This window comes from Furipterus horrens, unplaced genomic scaffold (assembly GCF_987537825.1).
Source record: "Furipterus horrens unplaced genomic scaffold, mFurHor1.1.pri manual_scaffold_7, whole genome shotgun sequence".
Lineage (NCBI taxonomy): Eukaryota > Metazoa > Chordata > Mammalia > Chiroptera > Furipteridae > Furipterus > Furipterus horrens.
The window spans coordinates 141,071,711-141,090,950 of NW_028327177.1; the positions used below are offsets into that span (position 1 = coordinate 141,071,711).

Here is a 19,240-nt window from a genome sequence, read left to right on the forward strand (position 1 = left end):
TACTTGGCTAGCTTTCTTTGAAATTTAAATTATAAAACTTTATGGCCCGACTATATGTTAGAGCAGAGGAAGTGGCGATTTGTGATGTTCCCAGCCTAACAAGCCCAGGAATTCATCAAGGAATTGGTTCTCAGGTATTGGCTTCATACTCATACCAGTGGAGTAAAGTGTCTGAAGAGGTTATCCCTGTAAATAATCGTAAAACCCTTGTGTTTGAATGCTTGACCCAGGGACTAAGATCAAGAGTGCTAAATGCTTTCACTGATTTTAGAGAGAGAGGAAGAGAAGGAGAAACACTGATGTGAGAGAGAAACATCGATCATTGCCTCCCAAATACACCCCGATTGGGGATCGAACCGACTACCTAACATGTGTCCTGACTGGGAATCGAACCCGCAGCCTTTTGGTGTATGGGATGATGCTCCAACCAGCTGAGCCACCTGGCGAGGGCCCAAAAGATTCCTTATACCTGCTTTAAGCCTGCTTTTTCATTTACCCTGTTCTCTCTGCCTCTTCCCCATCTTTAAACAGCCACTGATCTGGTTTCTGTTCCTGTAGGTTAGGTTGCGTTTTCTAAGACATTTTTTAGTGTACTGTCTTTTAAAAATTAAAAAACATAATTGAATTTATTGGGGTGTTAATAAAATAATACAGGCTTCAGGTGTACAGTTCTATAACCCATCATCTGTGTATTGTACTGTGTGCTCACCCCCCGAAGTCAGGTCTCCTTCCATCACCACTTACCCCCCCCGCCCCCTGCCCCCCTGTCTGTGATTATGAGTTATTGTTTTTGCTTTGCTTATTCTCCTCACCCTTTGCACCCAGCCCTGCAGACCTCCTCCTCCCTAACAGCTGTCGGTCTGTTCTCTACGAGTCTGTTTCTTTTTTTTTTTGTAAGTTAATTTTGTTCGTTAGATTCCACATATGAATGAAATCATTGGTGTTTGTCCCTCTCTGACTGGCACATTTTACTCGGCGTAATGCTCTCCAGGTCCATCCATGCTGGTGCAAAGGGTAAGATTTCCTCCTTTTTTACTGCTGAGTAAGTACTCCATCTAAAATACTATATAAACCCGTCGGGCTGTGCGTACTTGTTAGCCGGCCCCTTTCTACTCAGCCGAATTGTCTTGGGATTTATCTACGTCTTTCCACATCTCAGGAGTTCACGCCCTCTTTTTACTGAATAGTAGGGCTGCGTGGTGAGTGTGAGCTTAACTTTTTAAAGAAACAGCCAGACTTTCTTCCACAACGACAGTGCCGTTTTGCATTCCCGCCAGCGGTATTTGAGAATCCCAGTTGCTGCGCATCTTTGACCATTCGGTGTGGCCAGCCTCTTTACTTCCGGTCGCCCAGGGGTGTGTCGTGCTACCGCACACGCCTTTAATTCGCGTTTACTAATGATGTGGAGCATCCTTTTATGTGCCAACTGTTTACCCCTTTGCAGCGGATGTTTAGTATTTTGCCCATTTAAAAATTAGGCCATTTTCTTGTTGTTCGGCTTTTTTAGTTGTTGAAGTTTTGGAATCATTAATTTATTTAAGCCATGTTTTCAATTGATCTTAAAATTTCATGCCTCATATCTCAGTTTTTATTTTTACCACAGCAGCTTTTAATAAAATTGTGGTAAAATATATAAAATGTAACATTTACCACTTTAATCACTTTTGAGTGCATTCACCATGTTGTGTAACTGTCACCATGATCTATTTCCAGAAATTTTCATTATCCCCCCAGAACTCTGAACTCACTAGATAATAATTGCATTCCCTTCCCCCCAGGCTAGATGTTTCATATAAGTTCAGTTTATTCTCTCTTCTGTTGCTTATGATTTTGGTGTAATACATAGGCAAACATCACCTTATTTAAGGTATTTACGCCTAGGATTTCTTCAAGGGCTTTATAGTTTAGATCTTACGTTTAGCCTCCGCCCCACTTTCAGGTGCAGTTCGCGTGTACGGAGCAGCAGACCCCTAGCTGTGCGGAAGGGCCGCCTGAGTAACGCCCGTCTCGGCATCGCGGCCGCCTCCCCAGAGCGTTCCCTTCTGTGCTTCCCCGTCAGTCCCCGCTCCTCCGGGGACCGCTCATGTTTTGCTTTTATTCACCTTCGATTAGGTTAGCCTCTCCTAGGTCATTTTTGTGAATGGAATTATGTAGTAACTTTCGTATCTGACTTTTTTTGTTCAGTATAATGATTCTGATATTTATCCATTGTGTTTCCTGTATCAGTTGATTTTTATTTTTGATTGGTAAGTGGCATTGCATTATATGAATATTGCATGTTTTAAGTATTCTCTTCTTGGGTTGTTTCCAGTTCTGGACTATTGTGAATAAAGCTCCTGTGAACATTTAAAAGAAAAAAGATTTTATTTACTTTTTAGAAAGAGGGGAAGGGAGGGAGAAAGAAGGAGAGAAACATTGATTGGCTGCCTCTCACACCCCCAACTGGACACCTGGCCTACAACCCAGGCCTGTGCCCTGACCGGGAATCGAACCGATGGCCCTTGGGTTCACAGGCCGGCAGTCAACCCACTGAGCCACAGCAGCCAGGGTGCCTATGAACATTCTTGTAGAAGTCTTTAGCTCACGTGACCTTTTTTTTCTTTTCTTTTCAGCTCACATGTCTTTTATGATACATTTTTTATTTCATCCTTTTTTTAATTTTTGTAGTTTTATTGGGGTAATTTCTATTGTCCTGTCCTTGAATTCACTCCTGCTTTCTTCAGTCTTTTCATGCTCATGTTAAACCCATGTAATGAATGTGAAATTTGTAATATAGTGTAATTTTCAGTTTTAAATTCTCATATTTTACTTAGAGATTTCACTTGTGTTAAAAATTTTCATCTCTCATTTATTTTGTTCATCTTCGTCTGTCCTTCAATATATTGATATTAGTCCCTTAAAATTCTCTTATGCTAGTACCAACATGCCGGTCATCTGAGGGTCTTGTTATTTTGACTTTCTTTATTGAGTATGGGTCACATTTTTTTAGTTCTTTCAGTATTTTGCTTTATTATTTTTTAAGATTTTGTTTTCAAGAGGCGAAGAGAGGGAGAAAGAGAGGGAGAGAAACATCAGTCGGTTGTCTTTTACACGCCCCCAGCTGGGGACCCAGCCCGCAACCCAGACATGTGCCCTGACAGGGAATCGAACTGGGGACTTTTTGGTTTGCAGGCCGGCGCTCAGTCCACTGAGCCACCCCAGCTGGGCTTGTCAGTATTTTATAACCTCCGCTTTCATACTGGCCCTTGAGTAAGCGCAATGGAGACTAAAGTGAATGCCATGCTGCCCCAGGGACGGTATGGCGGTCGTTTTGAGCTGCGGCGGGGCTGGGTTTTGCCGTCCGTTACTCCCAAGTTCACCTCTGGTCTCAGATGAGTTTGCGAGCGTTACTTGCTGTGTGTATGTTGCGTGTTTCTTCTTCCGATTGGACTTCGGTATTTAAGTACCCGATGCTGTGGAGACCTCTTTCTTCCTTTCTAGTCCACCTCTAGCACATACCTGCCCGCTCCGTGAGTCTGTCTTGTGGAAATGGAGCCGTGTGTGGGAGCGCTAGCTCTTCGTGCTGGGCGCCTCCAGGTTCCACTGTGGCACGCACCTCGCGTGTCTATTAGGAACTTCACGGCTTCCAGTCCAGCGGGAGTCTGTCGGGGGCAGGCTTAATCTGTTCACATCTCCAGTGTCCCAAGTTGTTTGCTGTCTCCTTTCACCTAAGAGGGCATTATCCCTTCTGAGGTTTAGTTTCTTAAACCTCCTTGTGTTAACAGGCCTCTGATATCTGCAAAACATGTGGTTTTATTGTTATTGTTTTAGAAATAGTTATGGCAGGAGCAGGGGTCTGTCACAGCCTTCTAGAGCCTAACAGCAAGTCAGTGATGTGTATTTAACAGTATATACTAGCCAATTCAGATACATATTTCTTTCTTACCAAGCTGGGAAGACCAGGATTTGCCCCACATGTTTGTCATGGGAAACTCCCAGTAACAACTTACCTTCAGTAGAATGAACTAGCTCTCTCACTGATTCCGTCAAGGCGTGAAGACCTACTTTACATAAACATGTAATGTCTTTTCCCTGCAAATAATAGTAGCCTCAGTTTGTCCCGTACCAGCTATAGGAAACCTGGTATTGTGGTATTCTGTTAATTTTTTTTTTCATTCATAATGACTGCAACTTAAATGATATTCTTGCATCTATGGTCATGAGGGAGATTAGCCCGTAACTTTTCTTCCTTATGATGTCATTCCTAATTCAAAATGACCCCCCTTTTCCCTGCTCTCCAAAGTATTTTATTTATGATTGGTGTTTCTTTCTCAAATGTTTGGACAAATTTACTGGTAAAGTAATCAGGAACTGGTATTTCATTTGCAGGACTTAGAGATACTTTTCTATAATAGATATAGGACTATTTTAAGTTTTTAACTTCTCTGTCAGTTTTTAATAAGTTTCATTTTTCTATAAATTTGCCCATCTATTCTGAATTTTCAAATATGTTGGTATCAAGTTTTTTGTAATATCATTTTATATGTGATTTAATTAATAACATTAATGTTTTAAATTTTGATTGCTAATATTGATAATACTTTTTCCTGATCAGTCTTGCTTAGGTGACTATCAATGTTAGTGTTTTCAGAGAAGCAATTTTCAATTATAAGTCTTGATATATGGTGTTATATTCTTGATAGTCATAAGTTTTGGAATCAGTTTATAAATTTTCTAAGAAAAGACATGGGATTTTGATTGGTATCTATAGATTTTATGTTCTATATTTGCTTTTTGTTAATTTCTGCCACTTTTATTAGGATTCTGTTTCTCAAAGCATAATCATATTTATTTGGTGATTCTTTATAAAAGTATTTGTTTATAGTAGATAAGAAACTTCCATATATTTCTTAAGTAATTGATACATGCTTGCCCAAAAAGGACAGACAAGTCATGCTGAGGATGAGCGAGACTCCGTGTACAGAAACCTTTTCACACACACGCACACGCCGCTCAGCAATAGGAATTCTGCTAAAATGTGCTTCGGTGTCCTGATCTGCTTAACATTTCCTTTCAAAATATTGGTTACGTTGAAAGGGGCTTACATATTGGAGAGGTGAATTAATGAAGAAGGGAGAGAGTATATATATAAGAAAATGTAGTGCTTAGTTTCAGGGACACTGATGCTGTCTCGGTATTTAAAAATGCTAACTGATGTGTTTACCCTTGTTTTTCTAGTGATATGCAGTTTCCGAGGATCCGTCCCTCAGGGATTGGTGTTAGAAATAGGAGAAACAGTCCAGATTCTTGAAAAGTGTGAAGGTAAGTACAGACATGTAAGGCGTACAAACAGTGGTCATTTCGGGCCGTATGATATACATTTATTTTATATAACGCTATATATAGTATATTATCAACAATCACGTTGTTTTATTATTTTTTTTAAAAGATTTTATTTATTTATTTTTAGAAAGAGGGGAAGGGAGGGAGAAAGAGGGAGAAAAACATCCATGTGGGAGAGAGACATAGACCGGCTGCCTCTCGCACGCCCCCTGCCAGGGACCCGGCCCGCAGCCCAGGCGTGTGCCCTGGCAGGGACCGAACAGACAGACCAACTCTTGGCTCGCGGGATGATGCCCACCCAACCCACTGAGCCACAACAGTCAGGGTGTTCTATTGATTTATTTTTATCGTATTTTCCCCATTACCATTTATCCCCTCTCTAGCCTCTTGCACCTCCCCCCACCCCATCAGCAGTCATTCTGCAGCCGTAATTAACCACACTGTAATACGCTATTATAAAACTCAGCTTGATTTTTGTTTATCATAAAGATATGAGCTGTTTTCATATAAATGTTAGAATTAGCTTCTCTGGCCAACAGTGTATTTGTGATATTGTTGTGTGTAGTAATTCATCCGTTTTCCTTTGTGTATTGCCTTCCATTTAAGGGTGAGAGTGTGTGTGTGTGCATGTGTGTGCGTGCGTGTGTGCACAGTGGTGACTGAAAGAGACATGAGTGGCTTTTGGGATGCTAATATTTATCTGAGTGGTGGGTGTACAGGTGTATACATTTTGAAAATTTTTTAAACTGTAGATGAATGATTCGCACACTTATGGATGTTAGGTATCCACAAAAATTTACTTAAAAATAAAGACATTTGGCCCTGGCTGGGTGGCCCAGTTGGTTGCAGCGTCATCCCAACACCAGAGGCTGTGGGTTTGGTCCCTGTCAGGGCACGTACCCAGGTTGTGGGTTCGGTGCCCGGTCGGTGTGTGTACAGGAGGCCGCTGATCGGTGCCTCTCACACTGGTGTCCCCCCAACCCCCGCCCTCCTCCCTCCCTCTCTAAAATCAATAAAAACATATCCCCAGGTTAGGACTAAAAAAGATCATATTGTCTGTGATTTTATTTCTATGAAATTTAAGAACAAGCCACCCAACAAATCCGGGGTGATAGAAATCAGAATAGTGGTTGTCTCTGGGAGACTGTTGACTGGAGGGGACTTCCAGGCGATTGCACAGCTCTGTACCTCGTTGAATTATGGGTCACATTGGTGGCACATTTGACAAAGCTCATAGAACTGGACATTACACAATATGCAAATTATGCATCAGAATTTATTAATGTTAGAAAAAGGGCGAAAATTATATTACAGATTGGAAAACACTTTTGTAGTGGTGTAACTGACAAAGATAAACAACCAGAATGTGAGAAACATAATAGGAGAGTAGAAAAATGAACACGAAATCATCACGGGCTTCATAGGAACGCTTGATCTTGTCAGCAGTTGAGTTCTGGCAAGCTAAAACCGGAGTGATGGGCAGCTCCGCACCCAAATACTGGCACAGCCCCATTTCAGCGGGCAGGCTGATGCTCCGCTGACCCCCAGTGAAGCTGGAGGCGGCTGTCCAGTGACCGAGCAGTTTACCTTCCAAGTTTATACCTTAAAGAAGTGCTTTTTGAGCTGTCTTTATCCAGTCGTTACGGGGTTACAAATTCCATGTAATGGTTCACTATCTGTATTCATAAAAAAGAATAAACTATGAATATAATATTAGAACTATATTGGTATCAGTAATTGTTCAATCAGGAGACAAATCATACTAATTATTTGAATAGGGAATATTTAATATAATTGTTGGGGTTTTTTTGTATTGTTTTTTAAGACTATTTCATTTATTTCTGCTCTGATCTTTATTATTTTCTTCTACTCACTTGGGGCTTTGTTTATTGTTCTTTTTCTAGTTCCTGTAGGTATAAGGTTAAATTGTGTACTTGGGATTTTTCTTGTTGCCTGATGTAGGCCTGCATTGCTACGAATTTCCCTCTTAGGGCTGCTTTTTCTGTGTCCCACAGATTTTGGGTGGTTGTGTTTCCTTTTCATTTGCCTCAAGGTATCTGGGTTTCTTCCTCGGTCTCATTGCTAACCATTTATTGTTTAGTAGCGTGTTATTTAGCCTTTTTGTGTTTTTCAGTTTTTTTCATGTAATCGATTTCTAATTTCATACCCTTGTGGGTAGGGAGGGTGCTTGATGTGGGTTCAGTATTCTTGAGACTTGTTTTGTGGCCTAACATGTGGTCTGTCCTGGAAAATGTCCCATGTGCACTTGAAAAGAATTATATTCTGCTTCTTTGGGATGCAGCGCTCTAAAAATATCAATTAAATTCATCCGGTCTAATGTGTCATCTAAAGCTACTGTTTTTTTTTGTTGTTGTTGTTGATTTTCTGTCTGGAAGACCTATCCATTGCTGTCAGTGGAGTGGATAAGTCCCCTAGTATGTACTATCGATCTCTCCCTTTATGTCTGTCAGCATTCGCTTTACATATTGTACTTGGGTGCCCCTCTGTTGGGTGCCTAAATATTTACAAGGGTTATACCCTCTTGTTGTATTGGTCCCTTTATCATTATGAAGTGTCCTTTTTGTCTCTTATTATAGCCTTTGTTTTACAGTCTGTTTTGTCTGATACATGTATTGCTACGCCATCTTTTTTCACTTCCGTTAGCATGGAATACCTTCTTCCACCCCTTTGCTTTCAGTCTGTGTGTGTCTTTTGGTCTGAAGTGTGTTTCTTGTAGTCAGCACATGTATGGGTCTTATTTCCTTACCCTTTCAGCTACCCCATGTCTGTTGCTGGGAGCACTTAATCCATTTACATTTGAAGTGATTATTGATAGGTATGTAATTACTGGCTTTTTATTATTCATATTTATGTTCCCCCCTCCTTTTTAAAATTTTTAAATAATTTCTCTTTTTATTGTTGTTCTAGTACAGTTGCCCCATCCACCCCCCCATTGCTCTCCCTGCCCCCCTCCCACAGTCAGTCTCCACCCCGTCGTTCGTGTCCACGGGTCATTTATCCTGGTTCCTTCCCCTTCTTCTGAAAGAAGGACCTCTGACGTTTCTAGTAATACTGGTTTGGTGGTAATGGACTCCTTTACCTTTTCTTGTCTGGAGAGCTTTATATCTCTCCTTCAGTTTTAAATGTTTGCCTCTTTGGGTAGAGCGGTCTTGGTCGTAACTCCTTGCTTTTCATCACTTTGGATATTTTGTGTCAATCCCTTCTGACCTGCAAAGTTTCTGTGGAGAAATCAGCTGACAGTCTTATGGGTTAGTCCCTTGTAGGTAACTAACTGCTTTTCTGTGGCTGCTTTTAAGATTCCTTTTTTGTTTTTATTTTTTTATTTTTAACAAGTACTTAATTGTTCTGTTACAGTTGTCCCCAATTTCCTCCCTTTGCTCTCCTTGTTTTTAAACTTTACTGTCTTTAAGCTTTGGCATTTTAATTATGATGTATCTTGGTGTGGGCCTCTTTGGGTTTAGGACTCTGCACATCATGGCCTGTGTATCTATTTCCTTTGCCAAGGTAGGAAATTTTTCAGTCATTATTTCTTCAAATAGGTTCTTGCCCTTGTTCTCTTCGGTGTATATTGTTACTCTTAATGTGGTCCCAGAAGTTTCTTAAACTATCCTGTTCAGCGCCGTGGGATGTGCAGGTAGTATGGCATCGCTGTTGAAAGTGGGAACTGCGTATTATCACCCTCACCAGCAGGGTCTGATTTCTCTACATTCTCTTGCCAACACTCGATGCTGTTAAGAATTAAAAATAAAAATTATAGCCAGTGTGGTAGAAGTAAAATGTTATCCTGTTGTGCGCGTGTGTGTTTTAGTCAGGTTATCGACTCACCCTTTTTAGAGCACAGTTCTGTGAATTTTGTGAGTTTTGACAAAGGCATATTTGGTAACCAGTACCACAGTCAGGATACAGAACATTTCCATCACCTGCCAAGTAACATCATGCTCTCGTATAGCTGCCTTCCTTTCCAGCTTCCTTCCCCTTGCCCTGGCAACCGCTGATCTACTTTCTATCCATCTAGCTTTTTGATTTTTCCAGAGTGTCGCATAAATGGAGTCACACACCGTATAGATAGTCTTGTGTCTGTCTTTTCTCACTTAGTGTAATACAGGCAGAGAAACTATAGCAGAACTCTGAAAATAATAGATTGGAGTTGAGAAAAGTTGGTCATGAAGTTTTCCTTCTCGTAAACTTGCTTTTATTGTGAAACTGAACCTCACTGTTGTCACTGCGTGCGAGTGCTGGGGGGAGTAACTGTGTCACAGGGGCCGTTTTAGCAGCTGGGAAGCCGAGAAACGAGGGTCGTGCCGTTCAGCGCCCGGGACGCCGGGTGACGCGAGGAACCGGAAGTCTGGGCTGTGCTGCCCGCCTGCCACCCAGAAAGCTGTGCGGCTTTGGCATTTTCCTGTCCCTGACAGTTTCATCTGGGCGTTTTCATGGAACTGGCTACCTGTCCTCTGGGGTCTTCTCTAAATTTTTGTATCGTATTCAGTCGAAAGGGCTTTGTGCTTTTTCTTTGCTCATTTGGCAAGTTCTTTCCGTAAAGTTCTTATTGAATTGATTGGGGTGACACTGGTTAATAGAATCACACAGGCTTCAGGTGTGCAGTTCTGTAACCCATCGTCTGTGCATTGCACTGTGTGGTCGCCACCCAAAGCAAGTCTCCTTCATCGCCATCTGTCCCCCCACTTTCTCTCCTAGCCCGCCCACCCCCGTCCCTCTGGCAGTCACCGTACTGTCGGAGCTGTCTGTGAGTTTTTTCTTAATCTTCCACCTTGTTCAGCAGGACCCCGCTTCCCCCCCCGTGACAGCTGTCAGCCTGTTCGCAGGAGCTGTGAGTCTGTTTCTGTCTTGTTCGTGAGTCAGTTTTGTTCGTTAGAATCCACACATGAGGGAAATCGTAAGGTAGCTGTCTTTCTCTGACTGGCTTATTCACTCAGCACAATACTCCGGATAGAAAGAAGTAACATAATTAAAATGTCCATATTACCCAAAGCAATCTATAGATTCAACACAGTTCCTATCAAGATACCAATGGTGTGTTTCACAGATCTAGAACAGTTATTCCTAATACTTATATGGAGCCACAGAAGACCCCAAAAGCCACAGCAACATTGATAAGGAAGAGCAAAGCTGGAGGAGTAAGCTGCCTGAGAGCAAACTGTACTCCAAGGCCACAGGAATCAAAACAGCCTGGAACTGGCATGAAAACAGACACATAGGTCAATGCAACAGAATAGAGAGCCAGAACGTACTGTGGGGTAAAGACAGTCTATTCAGTAAATCGTGTTTTGAAAATTGGACAGATACGTGCAAAAAATGAAACCAGACCACCTCCTTACACCACACATAGAAATAAACTCAGAATGAATTAAAGACTTAAATGTAAGACTCAAAACTATAAAAATCCTAGAAAATATAGGCAGTGAAGTCTAGGACATTTTTTGTAGCAATATTTTTTCTGATGGATATCCTTGAGCAAGGGAAACAAAAGAAAAAAAATGGGATTACATCAAACTGAAAAGTTTTTGCATAGCAAAGGAAGCCATTAACAAAATGGGAGAATATATTTGCAATGATTTATCTGGTAAAGGGTTAATATCCAAAATTTATAAAGAACTCACACAACTCAACACCAAAAATCACAAACAATCCAATTTAAAAGTGGGCCAAGGACCCGAATAGACACTTCTCCAGAGAGGACATACCGATGGCCAACAGACATATGAAAAGATGGTCAGCGTCACTGATCATCAGGGAAATGCAGATTAAAACTCCAGTGTGATATCACCCCACACCTGTCAGAATGGCCATCATCAATAAATTAACAAGCAACAAGGGTTGCCAAGGACGTGGAGAAAGGGGAGCCCTCCTGTGCTGTTGGTGGGAATGCAGACTGGGGCAGCCACTATGGAAAGCATATGAAGTTACCTCAAAAAATTAAAATAGTACTGCCTTATGACCCAGTGATTCCATGTCTGGGAATATAGCCAAAGAAACCCCAAACACTAGTTTGAAAGAATATAGGGACCCTTATTTTCATGGCAGAGTTACTTACAAAAGCCAAGATCTGGAAGCAGCCCAGGTGCCCATCAGTAGACAGGTAAATAAAAAAGCTGTGGTACGTTTACACAAGGGAACACTACTCAGCCCTAACAAAGAAGGAAATGTTACCACTTTCGACAGCATGGATGGACCTAGGGCTTTGTGATGAAAATTGGGAGTGTCGTATTTATTGTAAGACCGCGCCGTTTGGAGTAAACCGCTGCTGCTGATGGCTCAGTGAACGTGCCTTCATTAGAAAGCTTTGCAGTAGTTAATTTTGTCCTAACAATACTCTTTTTATGTGTCATGGAAAACGACAGCAATATGATTTTAATATTCTCTGTGTGCTTTCTTTTAGGTTGGTACAGAGGAGTTTCAACCAAGAAGCCAAATGTAAAGGTAATGAATAATTCTATTACTTTTTCTAACGTAGGAAGCTGCCTGCTGTGTTTGGTATAAAAACAATTCTTACTTGCTCATCTTTTAACCTTTTACAGTAACCACACTCGTTTTTTCCTTTACAAACCTGTATTAGTCTCTACCTCAGCAACATTAGAATGGTTTTTTTCTAAAGGACAAAAAATACATGTATGGTCATAGCTGCAAAGCTTATCTTGGAAAAGCCTATTAGGACATTTAATATCTTGTCTTTCAATTATTTGACAAAAGTAAATTGACTTATTCCTAGGCCTTGTCCTGTGGAGCCATTGATTAGATGAATTTTTTTGTGAAATACAAAGTGAAAAAAATTTCAAATAACATTCAGTTAGGTGTCTTTGTTGATCATAATGTTCTTGTTAAAATATGAATTTAGACTAGACTTATAAGTGCATAATACTGATTTTATGAACTAGCTTTTGTGTTTATTCTGTTACTGATTAATATTAATTTGCTCAAACAAAATATTTTAATTATCAGTTATAATACACTTAGAAACATTCTTCTTAAATAATCCATTTACAAAATCTTTTTTCTGTTTACACTTTCATATAATTAACTATCAGCTTTTCTTATGTATTTTCTGTAGCTTAATATTTATTATGCTTTGTCTTGTATAGAAAAAATATCAAAATTATCATGTATTTTATTAAAGAAAATTGTTCAGAGTTCTAAGCATCAGTTTCACCAGTAGAATCATCCATTTTGTTAGTTTTTACCGTAATGACTATAAGAACACAATACGTTCAGGCTTTGAATCTTCATAGCCAGCTTCTCATCTTAGGCACTGCTGACATTTCAGCCAGATAATTTTTTATTATGGGAGGCAGCCTTGTGCATGATAAGATGTTTAGTAGCACCCCGGTGGATTGAGTGCCAGCTTGTGGACTGAAAGGTCACCGGTTCAAATCTCATGCCTGGTTTGAGGGCCAGGTCCCCAGTTGGGGGCCTTTGAGAGGCAACCGATTGTTTCTCTCCCACGTCGATGTTTCTCTCCATCTCTTCCTCCCTCCCTTGCCCTCTTTCTAAAAAATAAATAAATTAGTTTAAAAAAGATGTTTAGTGGCGTATATCACCTCTGCTCACTAGATGTCAGTAACATCCCCCCGTCTGGTTGTGACAGGGAAAAATGTCTCCAGTCATTGCCAAAGGCCCTGGGGTGGGGTGGGGACAGTAACATTGCCCCTGGTTGAGAACCAGTGCTCATAGCTAACGTTTTTCCTTATAGTTTCAGTTTTAAAACACGATTTTCAGGGTTTACTTCCATCTTGCGAATGCTTATAAGGACATAATTTCTATTAGTATTTTTTGTTCATTGTCTTAATTTAAAATTGTCAGATATTTAGAACATGAATAAATGGGAAATCTTATAAATGATTGGAGAGCTTATAATTTGTGAGACTGTGTATTTTGGTAATAACAACTCCATTCTTGAATCTTGGATTATTGCCCTCTTTTTTAAAAACACATATCTCTGTACCTCTCAGTAACTTTTGTCTTCTTAAACAAATTGATTAGAAAACTTTGTTTTTTAAACACAATACATTTTTTATTCCTTAGGAATTGAAATCATATTATGGCAAATACCAAAGTGGAAACCATTTGGGAAGAATGAAGCATAAAGTACTTATAGGCTCCCAAATTGATTAATTCTTGTGAATACATATATTAGCCAGAGTCTGAGAATTGTCTCCCTAGTGCTGAGCTGAATAATCTGTCAGTCGTTGGTCAGGCAATATCGTTGCTTTTGTAGATACATACCAAGCTCTGTACATAAGTCTATGTCCTGAGAGTGATTTAATGGAACATTTTCAATCTATAACTTAAAAAAGATATTGTTTGTAGCTAAGATCACAATTTTTCCCTGAGGATAGACTGACTGCAAATGACAGTGAAATGCTATTGAATATGATTTGTGAAACATTGCATTCTTAATTAGCAAAGTGGTTGCTACATCCACAGATCTGCTACGTTGTCGACAGTATTTCCGTGCTGAAACCTGACTGATGTTTTATTATGTGTGAGACGTTAATCACAGATTACTTTTTCTAATAAGAAACTTTTCTCTTTTACAGGGGATCTTCCCTGCAAATTATATTCACTTGAAAAAGGCCATTGTCAGTAATAGGGGGTGAGTAGTTGGCCTTACGGAGCTTACTTGCGGTGTTCGCTGGCTGCAGAGGAGGGCTTTTCGGTTTTCTGTTCGTTGTATAAACATGCTGTTAACTTGTTTCCCTGCCGAAAGTATACTTGCTTCATTCATCATATATAATTTTGAGGACATAATTTAATTTATTTTTCTGTATGCTGCAAAGGTAACCTGAGTTGTGGATTTTATAAAAACCATTATGCATGCAGTGTTTTTAAAATGATGTACTCTTTTGAGAACACTCCTTGATAGGATAGGAGTTAGTGACAAATATGTCATTTTGTATATATCAAAGTGAGGGAGACTTTTAAAATCTCATCCTTTGCAGGTAGAAATTGGAAAAACATTAAAGGCATACCTTCAGGATAAAAAGATAGTGTATAAAATGGATATACAGTTTGATCACAAATTTGAGAAACAAAAGCAATCTCTGAGTAGAAGAGAGATAAGATAAAAATATAGCAAAATGTTAACATTTGTTTTCGTACGATCTGTGATTTAAAAAAATTTTAAATTATGTTCTATTTTTAAAAGTAATAAATATTATAAAATGGTTATTTTATTTTTTAAAATTTACCACTTTAAAATATAAAATTTAAGGTACTGCATAACTATGATAGCTTTTGGTATTAGAAATAATGTTTTTGATCTGATGTTGAATAAGCCTCCAAGTAACCTTTGGTAAGTTAGGGTTTAGTCAGGAAAAGAGAAACTCATGAGTCACTCTGTGAGGTAGGATTTAATATAGGGAGTTATTCACACACATGTATGAAGACTGAAATAGAAAAAGGAAATACTGATATAGCCCAGAATAATAGCTGCAGGAAGCTGCCGCCGCTCCGCTGGCTGGGAGACACAGATAATAAGCGGGGGTACCAGAACCCCGACACTTGGAAGGCCAGTCTTAAGAGCCACCGGCGCTCAGACATCTGCAGAGGTGACCTCACCTGGCGGCTGCTGGGCCCCACGAGGAGGGGCAGCGAGGCTGTTTCTGGGACGCCAAAGGCAGCTGGAGGCGGAACGCGTTTTCTCCCGCGGGGAATCATATACAGGAACGCCAGGGAGCACTTTTCCGTCCTTCCTTCCTTCCTCTTAGTGTCTTTCTAGGGCCCCTGGCCGACCGAGAGACTTGTGAATCAGGTGTGCGAAGCTGGGCCCCAGCGTCGGTGCTCCGGGGGTGGGTGCGGAGAGGAGACGTGTTAGCGAGTGACTGCGGGGCCTCCGAGGGGGACTGTGTTATTGAGGCGCAGTAAGAATGTAACTGGGAAGGTTCCGACGTACGTGCGTGGCCAGCGCGCTGATTTTCCTCCATGTTCTTTTATGAAGTATCAGACGCAAGGATAGAGGGCGAAAATTTGAAAATCCTGTGTTAGGAAGCTTCTGCAACAAATCCGCTGCCCCCTCAGGCTGTTCAGGAAGGACTGCCAGAGAGAAGCTGTATGGGAGAATGAAAAGGAAGTACCTAGGCCAGGAGGAAGAAGACGCAGAGTTCAGGAAGTGCTAATAAAATGCGTTTTCTGGATGTGAATGGCTCACCTTGAAATGCACAAACAGCACCTCTGATTAATAACCTTGGTCGGTAAGGGGCTCAGGAGAGCTGAAACTGGGCAGGAGGCTGCCTGGAGGTGAGGGGGGAAAAGGAGGGGAGCCTTGTCCAGGGGCCCAGCAGCGGAGAAGGCAGTGCACCTCCAATAACCAGGACCTGCCTTAAATCAGGAGCCACGTCTCTACTTATATAGTCGGAAAGAAATTGGGAAACCCATGGCTCGCAGAAGATCCTGCCTGGATTCGTTTTGTTTCAGGAAGACAAAGCAACCAGGGCTGCAAAGAATTACCCAGAGCAGCTGTATTTATGGGAAGCACTCCGTTTCTGTGGTATCAGAAAAAAGGTCTTTTGGATGTAAATTTCAGAAAGATACCTGGAATCAATTCGATATACAAATCTCCTGCAGATTGATGGTCCAGAATAACATTTCTAAAATCTGAACAGAATATTAAAGTCTCTACAGGTGCTGAAGAGCAGTCATTATAGGCAGGAATAGGAGAAAATATTTGCAAATCATATGTCTGGTAATGGTTAATATTAGAAATATAGGAAGAGTTATTTGGGTGGTGGATTGGTTGAGTAAAGGAAGGAAACTTGATTACTAATTCAGTTTCTTTAGTGTTTATTGATTTGAGTATTCTGTTATTAGTCAGCTTTGTTAATATTTTCTGTTAACATATTGTTTGTATTTTCCAGGAAGTTTTTGCATCTCATTATGTTTTTTGTCATAAGGTTTTCATATATTTTTAAGGATATTTAAAAATCTTGACTACAGTTTATGATTCTGTTCCTTCTGGTATATTAATATTGTTTTTGTGCGCTTTGAAACTTTTCACATCATTGTTCGTTTTGAAATTTGCTTTGATTTTGCAAAGAACTAGCCTTTTTGCATTGCTAATTATCACTGTCTCTCATTTTCTATTTCAGTCATGTTCAGTTTTCATAAATAATATTTTCTAGTTTCCATTGTTGTTAACCTCTGTGTTTTTAATTTTTAAAACATTTTTGCCACTTCTTAGGTTTGGGCACTTAGTGAATTTATTTTTAGTGTTTTCTAATACAAGAATTGTAGATTATGAAATTTCCTTTATATAATACTTTAGCTGTATTATACAAGGTTTCATACTTAGTATGTATTTCCAAATCTGTAACCTCTAGAACATTCTTTTTTAGTTTTATAATGTTTCTCTTTTGCTTATCTGTAAATTGTGGACTGTAATGTAAACTAAACCTCACTATTCCACCACTTAAAAACAGGCAGGAAAAGAAGAGGGCAGGTGTCAGTGAAGGAAAATATATCAGCGTATATGACCTAGCGAGGAATGACATATAGTAGATGTTACAGACATGCCTCTCGACCTCGTTGGAGGTACTAACTTGTATTAATGATTTCCCGTGTTTACCACCCACTTCCGGAACCCTTTGCTTTAGCAGTTAGCACCTCAGCGGCGGCATTTGCACCCGTGGGGGGGGGGGTGGGGGGGGCTCTCCCATCAGCTTTCACCTCAGCATGGCGGTGTTAGGGTGCTCCCTGGGGGCCCCTTCGGGTCTGCTCATACTTTTTACATTTCTATTGTGTAGCTAGCAACAAACCCCTTTTTTGTTGAGGACGAGTAAAACTCAGTCATGCCAGCCAGTTCCCAACCTGCCTCTTCTTTCTCCTGTTTGCCCAGTGGCAGGAAGAACCGGAACCCGGAATGGCGTCATGTAATTGAATATAGTTGAACCATTTTCCTTTGGATTCTAAATGAGCAGAGTCCTCAGATACGAAAAGCTTAAACTTTGCAGGTGAATCATTGTGATTGGTGGTAAAAAGCGCCCCTTCCGTCTCTGCTCCTTCCTTCGCACCCTGTGTCCTGACGGTGGGAGGAGCTTAGCTCGATACCTGCGTCTTGACTGTGGGAGGAGCTTAGCTCGGTACCTGCGTCCTGACTGTGGGAGGAGCTTAGCTTAGTACCGGTGGCTGGTTCTGTGCATTTATTACACCATGTGAACAGTGCCCCAGTTTTTAAAAAGGTGACAGCAAAGTCATTTACAGTCCTCTCTGTTTTAAATAGCATAATGCTCTGAGTAGTGAGTTGGTATTATCAGTAAATCCTGTGTGCATCCGTCCTTCTCCATTGAGCCACATCAGCCAGGGCTCTCCTTTTTTTTTTTTTTTTTTTTTGGTGTAAATGAGTTTCTTGCTCAGCTTGTAGTTTTATATACATTAATATGACAGCAATAAGGGCTTCAGTTAAAGGCCGTGTTGCCAGAAATAAAGCAGGCAGAGAAAGGAAGTCCAGACCCTGTTATGAAGAGTGGGGTCCAGTGTAATGACCTGCCTAACAGCGTGGGCTCTCTGCTTGGAGTGTGGTACCAGATTAGAGTCTAGGGCTACCCACAGCTCCTGCCCAGATCTGACTCAGACGTTATGGTACCGGATCAGCCTTAATGAGTGAAAGGCCATGGACTTGAGCTCATGAACAGCTGCTGCTCCTCTCACCATTCATTTGGGGATATCTGGGAAAGGAGACAGACTAAATCCGTGGTACCTGGCGGCAGTGATGGGTAGGTGTAGGGAATGGGGAGAATTGGCTTCCTTTGCCAGATACCTCGTTTAGGGGAGCCAGTTTAAACATCTTCAGGCAAGGCAAGGAGCCCTCTCATGGGTACAGAAGGAAGCAAGGCAAGGACACCTCATCAACAGAGAAGAAGGCTCTTTTTTCTGCAGCAAAGGGAGGTTTTGTAGAGGTAGAACTTAAGGGTCTTCTAAGTTGTCCATTGTTTCTTTTCTGCCTCTGCTCTTCCTTCCAAGTCAGTAGCTTGCCTTTTATCTCAATACTTATGAAAAGGCCGTGAATCCGTCTGCCGCTGTAGTTCAGCGATCATCAGGATCCAAATTAGGGCTGGGTGTTCAGCTCTTTGAGCGCTGAAGCTGAAAGCTTGCTCTGAACTCTTTAACAGAGCATCAGTGAGGTGAACATCCACCTCCTTGTCGCCCTGGTCTCTGGCCCAGAGATCGTCCTTTCAGGTACGTGTTACGGAGTGTCTCACATTGTCCCATCCATCCGTTCTGCATCTGCCAGATTGACTTAGCTCTTCAGTTTGGAACAGAGTTGAAGGCAGGATCAGCAGGTCAGCAGTGCCCAGAAAGGTCTCTTGCTGTGGATCATGCTGGCCAAGTTGGCCGTTTGATTTTATTTCTTGCCTTTGATCTCATCATGAGTCCTTTTAGCAACCTTCTCTCAAACTCAGCCCTCAGGATGGGGCTAAGGAGCCAGTGTTGGACTCTGCTGGGAGTTTCATGGGTTTCGGTGGCACGAGTCCTAGGAGCCTGGTCGTTACTGTCACCGCAGATGGTTGGGGGCCTGGGGGCTGGAGGTAGACAGACGGGAGAGGGACTAGGAAGGGGAGCAGTACAGCGCTCACTGAAGACCAGAAACCAGGGTGTGAACAGCCCAGAGGGAAAAGTACAGCATGAGCGTAAAGAAAGGACAGCCTCGTGTGGTAAATCGTCGCAGCGTGACATAGGGTGAAGGCGTGAGATCTCTGGGATCACGCTCCCTCGCCCGTGCCCCTGGAACGCCATGGAACGCCTCTCCCCACTGCTGTCTGCGCCCCCCTGGTTGGTTGTCCGCACGACTGCCGGAGCGCCTTAGAAAAAATGTGATCGGTCACGTTACTCCTGAGCTTGAAACCTTCCAGCGGCTCCCGGCTCACTCAGGGCGAAACCACGGTTCTCC

The 19,240-nt window shown here is 41.5% G+C and overlaps 1 protein-coding gene across 1 annotated transcript in view; it reads left to right on the plus strand.

Annotated features, from left to right (window-relative positions):
* DOCK3 (dedicator of cytokinesis 3) overlaps nt 1-19,240 on the plus strand; it is a 218,468-nt gene that overhangs the window by 26,972 nt on the left and 172,256 nt on the right. The window contains exons 2-4 of the mRNA XM_090284832.1: nt 5,218-5,301; nt 11,741-11,781; nt 13,896-13,951. Of these exons, the coding sequence (XP_090140958.1) occupies nt 5,218-5,301; nt 11,741-11,781; nt 13,896-13,951 (181 nt within the window). The remainder of the gene's footprint in view (nt 1-5,217; nt 5,302-11,740; nt 11,782-13,895; nt 13,952-19,240) is intronic.